The 12,188-nt window shown below is 44.2% G+C and overlaps 1 protein-coding gene across 1 annotated transcript; it reads right to left on the reverse strand.

Annotated features, from left to right (window-relative positions):
* Positions 1-640: 640 nt before the first annotated feature.
* LOC136479214 (protein BREAST CANCER SUSCEPTIBILITY 2 homolog A-like) lies at positions 641-7,973 on the reverse strand. Its single transcript, XM_066477150.1, has 18 exons — positions 7,252-7,973; positions 7,129-7,169; positions 6,925-7,052; positions 6,698-6,840; positions 6,190-6,312; positions 5,868-6,104; positions 5,699-5,780; positions 5,557-5,607; positions 5,396-5,471; positions 5,106-5,217; positions 4,565-4,636; positions 2,163-2,346; positions 1,912-2,094; positions 1,635-1,777; positions 1,508-1,570; positions 1,215-1,425; positions 859-1,026; positions 641-749 (listed from the first exon to the last, which is right to left on the reverse strand). The coding sequence occupies exons 1-18, from the start codon at positions 7,971-7,973 to the stop codon at positions 693-695; spliced, it is 2,796 nt and encodes a 931-aa protein (XP_066333247.1). The 3' UTR covers positions 641-692.
* Positions 7,974-12,188: the final 4,215 nt, after the last annotated feature.

The following is a 12,188-nucleotide window of genomic DNA, read 5'->3' on the forward strand; positions in this document are numbered from 1 at the left end:
CCCTGTTATAAACCAGAAAGGGGTACACGTTGAGGCTTGAGAGTTCCCATGTGAGTAGAGTTGAACTCTGGTCTGTCCAGCCCAAAATAGCAAGCCCTGTAAGTGCAAAAATATAGCAATGGTAGTGGTTACAGCTAGGCAAGTTCTGAAATTTGTGCATGCAATGTGGGTTGCTGGTCTTGTAATTGTACATCACAACACATAACATGGCTTCTAAATGTCTACAAGCATTATAGTTAAATTGCGATACCTTCTGGTCCTTTGCATCCTGTGAAGTATGCATCATAGTTGTTTATTCTCTGGCCCATCAGTTCATGATCATGAACATCCCACTAGCATAATGATTCAGTACTACTGTACTAGAACACATTGCCTCCAACCAGAACCAACCAACATCACTGAGAAATATTGATGTAGTTACAGCAAGAACCCCCAAGAAAAATCTTGCATCATCTCCAAAAACATCAGGCAGCACCGTTTATTATAATTCAGACACCAGGGTTGGCAACTATACATAAAAGCCTTTCTTTTAGCTCTTGAAGTTTTTGCAAGGGCCATTCGTATTACGGTAAAAGGCTCCAACCAGAACCAACCAACATCAATGAGAAATATTGATGTATAGTTACGACAAAAAACCCAAGCAAAATCTTGCACCATTTCCAAAAACAGCAGGCAGCACCGTTTATTATAATTTAGACACCAGCGTTGCCAACTATACATAAAATCCTTTCTTTTAGCTCTTGAATTTTCTGCAAGGGCCATTCATATTGCAGTAAAACAATGAGTGACACTAGAATCATCATAAAAAATATAGCACTCACACCTAACTGTTGTTGTTCTAAGGAGTGGAAAACTTACATGATAAGATCTTGAAGCCCATCTCTCAGCCGAAGCTGCAGCTTCTTTTAGGTGAGATTTTCTAGGAATCTCACTGGAAAGAGTGTAGCTTGAGCTCTCTGTTGCCTCAGCTACCCATATTTGCCTCGTCTCGTCTTTCTGTCGTTTGACCAGATTACTAAAACCAACCTGAGCAAGAAATTTATCAATAAGCTAAAGCTGCACTTGCTTTGAAAGGGTTAAAGCTGAACAAATGTAATAACTTCAAATGGTCTTCAAATGTCTACCAACAGATTTCCCAGACTGGTGTCCAATCTAGAGGTTTCGAAATAAGAAACAGAAACTCAGCATATATACAAAATCAAAATATCACATACTGTGTTTCCAGAGAGAGTATAACTAAATAATGCAGAGTCTTCGTCAGTGGTTGCGGACGAAATGCTAACAGCTAGAAGACAATCTTGCTCTTCACACCCTTGTCCAGAGATAAATTTAGATCCATCTGTTAAAAAGAGCCACTGCTTTTTCTTGTTGCTACATAAATAAGTATTGCCAACATATAAAATAAGACCTGCAATATCAAATTCACTGCAACCAATACGAATTATTCAATAGGTTCATCAATACAATGAGAGAAGATTGGGAAGGTTAAATACGAGATTAGACTGACCTTGAAATCGGCACCTCACCAAATTTCAAGAGTTCAATTGCTTTATGAGGGGTAAAGAATGGTCTAGAAAAAGTAACATGGTAAAGGTTGAATGATGAAATGTAACTGTGGAATGCAGCCAGCTTACTTAAAATCTGTAGTCTGAGCTGATGCTAAGGGCTTCCACGTTGTAGATGATCCTCTAGCATGCAAGTACAGGATTTTGGTGCAATATTTCGAAGGTACCAATCCCGTAACAGAATAAGCTTGTCCCTCCACAAGATTATGTTTCTGTCAATAGCAATGATGAAGCTTTAATGGTTTACACCAAAATCCTTTCATCCAGAACCTAACCCCGAACCATTAAACCCTAAACCCTAAAGATGTATGCAACACATCTAGACTGCAGGATGATTGTGACATACCTGCATCTCAGTAGGATTCCAAATTGTTATTAGCCCTTCCTTGTTACTGGATGTGGAAGCTGAATGTTTATTGACAAGGCCAATCACTCTCACTTTCAAAAATGGTGTAACATCCCTTGAACTAAGGCCAGCAACTTCAAGGGCCTTCTCAACCTTCTTAGATACTTCGGTTTGCTTAACAATCTGCAGTATATTGATTCAGCATGTGCAACTTTCCATGTATTGAACCAACAGATGCCAGAGCTACTTACCTTTTGCTTTTCTATATAAGATGAGAAAAGCTTCAACTGCTCCGGAGTCATGCCCGCAAGTATAAATTCAGGCTCAGCAGCATGCTCTAGCATTTTTAAAATTTTAGCCCCTTCTTCGTTATCATCAGTACTGTCACAGTTTTCTTGTTGTTCAAACAGAATATCTTCTGTGATCTTAGATACTCTACAAGAAACGGTAATGCTACTGTGATCACATAAAAGGGGGATAATATTAAACAAAGTGAATCAATAAAACTAAAACTAACTTTCAACTTTGATCCGAGAACTTCAGGGATCTACTCTAAATGCACTTTCACTGATTGTATGTGTTATGACGAATAAAGAGAGACTCAACTAGATGATAGTATTGAGGCCCAATGGGATAGAATACATTGAAGACACAAGAGGGAAACCCCGGACTAGTAGATTACACTAATACCCCTGACTGTTAACACCCCCTCTCAAATGCAATGATCTCCTCCACAAGAGGGTACTGCCTTCACAACCCATACTTCAGCAAATACCTCAAGTCTTCACAAATGGTACTTCGACTCTTCAAATGTGAACCTTGCTTTGGAGACTTTGAACTCGGCGATAATATAGAGAGGTGTCAAATCAAGCCAAAGGAAGCATAGAGAGATCACTGCTGCAAGACGGCACATAGTAGGATAGAATGGTGATGGCAACAAATAAACGGCCATTGATCATGAAGTGTAGCAAAATGGGCTACGAAAGAGACCAAGAGGGCATAGTCACATCAATAATGATGATGATTAGCTAAATCAACAGGACTTAGCTAACCAAAGAAAAAAAAAGATTGGCTGATCTAACAAAATTTTTGGACACGCATGGCTTGAATGAACTGGAGATGTGCAACTGGACTTGGATGGACACACATGCAATTGAGAAAAAAAAGGAATGTAGAAAATAGGCCTCAAACACACTATAGGGGCAGCAAGCAACATGAATTTAGGAAAATGACTTCGACGGACAGCAATAGATAAAGAAGAATCAAAAGGCGGGGCAGAATCATCGACACGCATGGAGGAATTAGGTCCATGATGGACGGAATCAATCTGACAGCACGGACATATCCTCCTCGCTAGGCAACAGACCAACCCGTGACAGGCGGTGGGCCATTAAGGACCGACAAGTCCCACCCGGTGGAAAGAGCCCGCAAGGACAGATGGAGAGCGCCTGTGCAGACGTCATAGATGCCGCGCGGACAACACGCACAGGCAAAGGCACGGATGGTCTGGTGGTGCGGGTGTCCGTACTCCGCGACGGGCGGGAGGACAGGCGCGGGCCAGCGGTGGCAGAAGGGAGCCGAGCCGCGGACAAGCTTGGCGACGGAGACCGTGGACAGGTGGACGACGCAGCACTCACGGATCGCAGATGGACGGTCCGCGCGGTAACGGGCCGCGCAGGCGCGGACAGCTCGATGAAGGCCGCACGGGCACGGAGGCAGACGACAAGGACAGATTTCACAGCGCGAGCGATGGACCGCGCGAACGGAAGCAGATGGCGACGGGGGCGGGCCCAACGAAGAAGTACTCCACACGGAATGAAGGCGACACGATGGGCGGAGCTCCGCACGGACCCATCCGCGACAACGGAAGGATCCGTGCACGACCGGGAGAAAAAAAAGAACAAGGCCACCCCCGGGAGCAGCAGAGGTGGATCCTCCCGTGGGGCAGCGCACAAGAGGGAAGGGTAGTGGATGGATCTAAACCTAGAGCTTTGGTACCCCTGACTATTATACCTTGACAGTATGTAGAGGTCTATAGATTTAATAAAGCGAGCTTCTTTACAGTAGGGAATGTTGCATAAAAAATCAGTTGTGCCAATAGTCAACCCACAGCTATCAGCCTATCACAATTCACCAGTGCATGGAACCCGCATATATTTACATGGTGCCACTTATTGGGAAGCAAATATGTTTGCAAGTGCTCTTTGCAACATGGTTTCTCCAACAGTCTTGCCTACTGATTATCAGGGAAAACATCTGTGCAGATACTAATCTAATAGTGTTCATGAATATCAGCAGTGCACACTTGAACAAATCTAACAGACAATTAATTAGATATTCAAGAGGGCGACTGCAATCTTAATTGCACAGAAAGGCAATGATAGGAGAGAACCCAATTCTGAGCTGCCACGATGAGGAGGAGAGGTAATGGATACACATTAGTACATATAGATAATATAAACATCATAAGCCCCATACAGCAAAACATGCCGAGCAAAAATAGTCATGTCAGATTTATTAATTCACATTCTGCACATGTATCGGAGATTGCAATGGTGCCTCAATAGTTTAATAGTTTATCGACTTCTGCTAGAGGAGTTGTGACTGTTCAGTGCATTCATTTGTATTGTTCACTAGTCACATAACTAAGTACCTCTGGTGGTATAGTTCCAGCGCCTTTCTTTCCATCCTTTCAGATCTCACAACAGAACGACCATCAGGCAACCTGACATACACAATTAACCATTAGCCCTGTTTGAATCCTTGGTATTGAAATCCATTCTAATAATCACAATTTAGGCACAGATCAATTAAGTTAATATGGTCACATATGGAATATACTTGTATACTACTATTGGCCACATGGGGGAGATACATATGTGCTGCGCTTCTACTACAAGGGAGTGAGCCAAAAAGTGTGCTATAAGTTGCAGAGAAGAAACATAGCATAGGGATCTATGGAATCAATTTCTATCTCTCACCCCATGATTTAAGGAAGGCTTATATCTAAACTTTGGAAAGTTGTGGAATGTCAAATTCCAAGCTAAATAGCGTAGTCCATAAAGTAGATTCAGTTCCTCTAAAATAAAAGGATCCAAACAGGCCCTAGAGATTCCACAAGTATGTGTGTAACTGTGTATCTGATCCTAGATCTTTTTTTTTCTGACAGATTTAGTTTACATCCAGTCATATACCTTTCCCGGTAGAGAACAGGATATATCCTTGTGATTCCAACCAGTGTCCTAGGAACTCTACCACCAGAAGCTTTTATGCACCTGAAAGCCAGTGGGAGTCCAACATGCTTGCCTGAGATCAAAGAGAACAATGTTTTGATAAGAAATAAGTAGAATGTGAAGTGCAGATTTAGTTGCAATGCTCATAAATGTTCATGGGTAACCCCAGCTGAACACATGTTTTGCTACCAGAACAGGCAAGACAAGATGATATTGTTCTTTAAGAAAAATTAAGTACAACAGGCACATACAGAATCCTAAGGCGTCATTCCATCTAGCACGATAGGTGCCATTTATGTGGACAACTAATTTGACAGTACCAGGCGCCTGAAAATATGATGTCATCAACAGATATTTAATTACATGGTATTCCTTATTTAGAGAGAATTGATGGAACAGGCATCAGGCAAACCTCGTGAAATGACACAGGCCCAGACCAACCACATAAAGAAGCTCCCCATATCTGCCAAGATGGAACACATATTAGGTTAAACATGTTAGAAGTTTGTAATAACTACAGCCATGTCCCTTGAAAAATAAAAATATCATATTACCCGAAGCTTCTGCCCTACGAAAAGCTTTCTTTTCTCTAGTTGTTCCAAAAGTGTCATATCCAATGATGCATCAAGTGAATACCTGTAAAGAAGCAGACAATGGAACTTGTTGGCGTCATTCAGTTTCAATGCAATGCAAATATGCAATAAGGTGAACACAACCACATACCATCCATCAGTTAATTCAATATTTGCAGACATGTTTCTATTAGTGGCTGACAAGCTTTGGTTGTCATTGTTATCTTCATTAGTATCTACCTTGTTAACCTCCAACTTATTGTTATTTTGGTCAGGACAAGAGTAAATAGCTGAAATGCACAAGACCATCATCAAAGATGGTGAAGCATTCCCTTCTAAAATTTTCTTTATTGCTGACCGATGACCATGATTCACTTCTCTGTCATACCTAAAATCCATGAAATTTCATGAATAAAATCATATGCATCCATACAACTGAAATGGAAAAATAGAAGACATGACTTTCATCTCACCGGTACTTAAGCTCCTCAAGAACATTGTCAACCGTCAAGAATTTACCAGCTGCTCTAGTTGGGTAGCATCTCTCAAGTGAAGCAAGCTTCCACATGATCCATTTATAGTGGTTACTGACCCATCTAAAACAGGAAAACTAAAGTGACTTGATAGCAGGATGTCTGAAGAAATTTTATCACCATCAAGTCAAATAAAATCTTAAGTACACACATGAAACTGGAAAGGTAACGATCAAACATTTTTTTTAATCACCTGTCACTTATTGAGCGAAAGCACCACATCAAGTTACCTAAAATCGTACTTGCTTATTTTAAGTTATGAATTTTCTTTTCTAGTGGGTTATTGAGCAGAAGCCTTCACTCTTTTTTATTAAAGGTTAACATTATATCACCCCACATCCTAATTCCAATCCCACTTCTCTGATCCCACAATCCAAACAACCGTAAAGGTCAATCTTGCATTATCAGCATGAAATAGTGGAACATGGCATTCAAGAATGATGTTTACTCTTTAGTTGCACATGACAAAGAAGCACCACATCTGAGCAGCATTTTCTGAAACTCTTCTGCACCAGTATCCGTATGCTGAAACCTAAACTTCTCAGCTCTTCTTGCATCCATGAGCTTCACATCATCAGTTACATGTTCCGTCTGCTTACAAGAAAAGATTCATAATTAACAAACTTAGGAAATAACACATCAGCAGAAATTAAATGCAAGGATGCAACACTGTACCAAATATTTGAAGCAAGGAGGACCACCAAAATATTCTTTGTAATTTTTCCTTTGATGTTGGAAAGGATAACGTGCAGATAGCATTGTCCTACAGGGACTGATCTGCATTGGTGGCACTATGGATTCTCCTGTGAAAAATAGTCCAGCCTATCAAGTAGGAATGAATCTGGAGAATGTGCTAACTATTTATCACCATCAGCTTACCAGCAGAAGATAGTTTGTTGTTTTTTATTGGCGTGATGAACCTAGCCAGTTTTACCAAGGATGTATCAGAAGCATGACATGAAAGAGTTTAAAACTTGCTAGACAGAGAGTATATCAAAGGACCTGGAAGAACGGGGCCGTTTGAATGGAGATATGGAGTTTCTTCCCCCAAATATTCTCTTTCCATTTGCTAAGCGGTCCGTATTTCCAGAACATGTAGCCATGTAGTTAGTAATGTCAACCAATGGTCCAGCTGGCATATGGTGCCACTGGGTCTTGTCTTTAGCGTTACTCACATTGTTGCCTTCAGATAAACATCTGGAGGGAGGCTTGGGGACCTTAGGAATTTCATTGATTGGACGATCCCTTCCCATATGAAACTGATTAGCACTTTTTTTAGTCACAGGGGCGTCAGGTACAGCATATCCTATTGCACTAGTTCCATGCGATAGGTTAGATACATTTCCTTTCAGAGAAATAGTTGATTTTGGTAGCTTCTCTATAGCTGATGCCAAAGAGTGACCTATTGAATCATTTGGAGAAACCACTAAATCTGAATCACCCAAAAGGCTTTTCGCACGTTGTAGTGCATCAGCAGAGATAGCCATTGATCGGCCACCTGCAGTGCTGAACCTGATAGAATGCTTACCAGCATCTGAGGTAGTACTCTTAGAAAATCCAAACTGCTGATGTCTATCCATATGTGTGGGGTTTTCTGTTGGATAAGTACCCTTATGAGTGCCACTAGAAATTGCACTTGTAGATGCAACACCAAGCCTGTGTTCTGGATTTGCCCGCTTAACAGTTATCTTCGTGGATGTGTTCGCATGGAAACCTGCTGACATGCCCGGTGTACCTCGGAACTTGATCGAGCACTCCTTGAATGTCAACGGCAAGGCCAAACCTATCAAGCAGAAGCTACGACGGTTCGCTCGCGATAAAAAGGAGGCGATTAGGGTAGAAGTTACACGGCTTTTGGCAGCCGGATTTATCAAAGAAGTGTATCACCCGGAGTGGTTAGCCAACCCGGTTCTTGTACGCAAAAAGAATAATGAATGGAGAATGTGCGTTGATTACACTGATCTCAACAAACACTGCCCTAAGGACCCCTTCGGTTTACCTCGCATAGACGAGGTCGTAGATTCAACCGCCGGTTGCGAGCTGCTTTCCTTTCTTGACTGCTACTCTGGTCATCACCAAATCGCTCTCAAAAAGGACGATCAGATCAAGACATCTTTTATTACGCCTTTTGGCGCCTACTGCTACACGACCATGTCATTTGGGCTCAAGAACGCCGGGGCTACCTACCAACGCGCTATACAGGTCTGCCTCAAAGAAGAGATAAAAGACGACCTCGTCGAGGCCTATGTTGATGATATAGTTGTCAAAACCAAGGAAGCACATACCCTTGTTGACAACCTGGAACGCACCTTTGCAGCCCTTAACACATTCCTGTGGAAATTAAACCCAAAAAAGTGCATCTTCGGTGTTCCTTCTGGCATACTACTTGGCAACGTCGTCAGTCACGACGGCATACGCCCTAACCTGGAGAAAGTCAAAGCTGTCTTGAACATGAAGCCGCCCAAAAAGGTAAAGGATGTTCAGAAGCTTACCGGATGCATGGCCGCCCTCAACCGTTTCATATCAAGATTAGGCGAAAAAGGATTACCATTCTTTAAACTGCTCAAAGCATCCAAAAAGTTTGAGTGGTCGGAGGAAGCAGACGCTGCCTTCACACAGCTGAAACAATACCTTACATCACCTCCGGTCCTCACTGCTCTCAAAGAAGACGAAACACTCCTACTTTACATTGCGGCTACTAATCGAGTGGTCTCCACGGCCATGGTGGTCGAGCGCGACGAGCCCGGCCACGTCTACAAGGTACAGCGGCCAATCTATTTCATCAGTGAGGTACTCAATGAGTCCAAGACCAGGTACCCACAGATTCAGAAGTTGATCTACGCCATACTGATAACATCCCAAAAGTTGAAACATTACTTCGACGGATATCGTATGGTGGTCATGACTGAGTACCCTCTGCGAGACATCATTAGCAACAAGGATGCGAACGGGCGCATCGTTAAATGGGCAATGGAGCTATGCCCCTTCTCCTTGGAATTTGCAAGCCGTACTACAATCAAGTCTCAGGCACTCGTCGATTTCATCGTCGAGTGGACAGACTTAAGCACGCCGGCCTCTCTGGGATCCGACGAGTATTGGACGATGTACTTTGACAGTTCTCTAAACATTGACGGTGCGGGGGCAGGAGTCCTTTTCATGTCACCATCCAAGGAGCAGCTCCGGTATGTCCTCAGGATTTATTTTTCAGCATCTAATAATGCCGCCGAGTACGAAGCATGCCTACATGGTTTGCGCATTGCGGTTGAGCTCGGCGTTAAACGTCTCTATGTCTACGGAGACTCTGCTCTGGTCATCAACCAACTTAACAAGGACTGGGACATGACCAGCGAAAAGATGGATGCATACTGCAAATCGATCAGAAAGCTGGAAGGCAGGTTCTATGGCATCGAGTACATACACGTGGTCCGAGACAAGAATCAAGCAGCGGATGCGCTGTCAAAGTTAGGATCATCTCGAGCCAAAATCCCACATGGCGTATTCGTCCAAGACCTGCTCACGTCTTCCATCGAAGAGGAAGATTCCACGACAGACAAACCTCTAGACCAGCAATTGGTGGCTATGGTTCCGGCGTCAAGCACCACCGAAACGCCTCCGACCACTCATGAGCCCGACTGGAGAATACCTTTCATCAAGTACCTAATAGATGGCAGCGGTTACACTGATCGGATAGAAAATGAGCGCCTGATGCGTCGTAGAGGATGGCGAACATCTCCTAGACCAAATCCACTCTAGCTCCTGCGGCAACCACGCGGCCTCAAGAACGCTGGTCGGTAAGGCTTTCCGAGCAGGGTTCTATTGGTCATCAGCAGTAGCCGACGCAGAGAAGCTAGTCCGCCACTATGAGGGTTGCCAGTTCTTCGCCAAGAGAATCCACGTACCAGCACATGAGATCCAGACAATACCAGCCTCTTGGCCCTTCGCATGCTGGGGACTAGATATGATCGGACCCTTCAAACCGGCTCCTGGGAAATTTACATGCGTCTTTGTGTTGATCGACAAATTTTCTAAGTTGATAGAATACATGCCTCTAGTACAGGCATCCTCAGAAAAGGCTGTCACGTTCCTTGACCAGGTCATCCACCGTTTTGGCATACCCAACAGCATCATCACTGATCTGGGTACTCAGTTCACCGGGAACGCTTTTTGGGACTTCTGCGATGAAAGAAGCATAGTAGTAAAATACGTCTCGGTGGCGCACCCTAGAGCTAATGGACAAGTCGAGTGGGCAAATGGCATGATCTTGGACGCATTGAAGAAGAGGATGTACAGAGAAAATGACAAAGCTCCCAGAAGATGGCTCAAATAATTACCAGCCGTGGTCTGGGGCCTCAGAACTCAGCCCAGTCGTAACACCGGCGTCTCACCGTACTTTATGGTTTATGGTGCTGAGGCAGTCCTACCAGCAGATATAGCTTTTAGATCAGCACGGGTAGAGAACTTCGATGAAGGCAAGGTCAATGAAGTAAGGGAGCTAGAAGTGAATAGCGCAGAAGAGAAGCGGCTTGATTCTTGTATACGTACAGCCAAATACCTTGCTATTTTGCGCAGGTACTACAACAAGAACGTTAAAGAGCGATTCTTCGTGGTCGGGGACCTGGTCCTGAAGTGGAAGACGAACCAGGCTGGCGTCCATAAACTCGCAACCCCATGGGAGGAGCCCTTCATGATCAAGGAAGTCACACGACCAACGTCTTACAGGTTAGCTCACCTGGACGGTACGGACGTACCAAACTCATGGCACATCGACAAGCTTAGACGTTTTTATGCTTGACCACTGAGATATGTACTCCTTTTGTACTTTCGATTTACTTCAATAAAGCTATTATGATTTCTCCGACCACTCTAATGTGTAACTTCGAATTTTATGGTTATTCTAACTTAGCCAGTAAAAACCGACCACCATTCCTTCTACGGTTTTCGGAGCAGGCCCTGTCTCCGGTTCCTCCCAACACGTGCATGGGATCCGCTCTCTACGTTACAAGTGATCGGCAGGTCCCCCTTGGTTTGACTTGTCTGTGTCTACGTGTGCACAGGTCACGCACCTCACACTCCGACCACATGGCAAACTAGGGCCGCACAAACTTTTCAGGATGACGTGTCGAGCAAAATGGTACAACTAAACAGAACGTTAACATGTTCTCACTTAGTTACACCAACATGAGTTTCAAGCTTAAATACGTTTTATACAAAGCAAACAAGCTTATGATGATATATAGTTACGTTATTACAAGCTTGCCTAAAGAGGCCCAAGTTTACAATAACACAACTATGTCCTTCTTCTACAGCTCTAAGCCTATTCCATTGGCTGGTCGGGGCGCGCGGCACCTACTGCTCGCCGCTTCCGATATCCTACTCGAGTCTTGGGGACTCTTGTGCTGGTTGAGCTGAAGAGGATGGCCCCGCCGATGCCTGGCTGGTCGAGACCGCAGGCTTCGTCGGTTGGCTTGCAACTGATGGCGTTTCCAGCTGACTTGTCGATGGCGTACCCTGTACAGGTGCTGTCCCACCTCCACACAGGTTAATGTCGCCAATTATCTTTGACGACAGGTCCAACTAGGCCATCTGAAGCTCTTCAACCTTGTCTGGGTCTACTTCCTTCGGGTACCCAGCCTCTAGGCGCTTGAGATCGATCAGGGGGTAGTGGGCACGCACCATGCTTAGCACATGTGCACCCGTGTACTCACCCGCCTCCTTCACAAACTCTTGGAACCATCCCCATGCCTTTTTGCATCTCTCAACCAGTCCGAGCTGGGGTGTCCTTGGCTCTTCCTCTATGAGTGCCGGGTCGATAAGGTCGAGGACGGGCAAAATGCCAGTTGCCACTTCCTGGCACCAGTTCTTCCATGTGTCCCGATCCTCGGTGGTCTCTAGGCATCGTGCCTTTCAGCCATCATAATCTTTCATCATGGCTTCTAGAT

The sequence above is a fragment of the Miscanthus floridulus genome, chromosome 9 (genome assembly GCF_019320115.1).
Source record: "Miscanthus floridulus cultivar M001 chromosome 9, ASM1932011v1, whole genome shotgun sequence".
Lineage (NCBI taxonomy): Eukaryota > Viridiplantae > Streptophyta > Magnoliopsida > Poales > Poaceae > Miscanthus > Miscanthus floridulus.

Excerpts from the sequence above, each read along its gene's own strand:
- LOC136479214 (XM_066477150.1), bottom strand. The coding sequence starts at position 7,973 with ATGTCAGCAGGTTTCCATGCGAACACATCCACGAAGATAACTGTTAAG. Across the intron at positions 7,053-7,128 it reads CAACAAACTATCTTCTGCTG|GAGAATCCATAGTGCCACCA; the intron begins GTAAGCTGATGG and ends TATTTTTCACAG. Across the intron at positions 1,027-1,214 it reads ATACTCTCTCTGGAAACACA|GTTGGTTTTAGTAATCTGGT; the intron begins GTATGTGATATT and ends TTTCTTGCTCAG.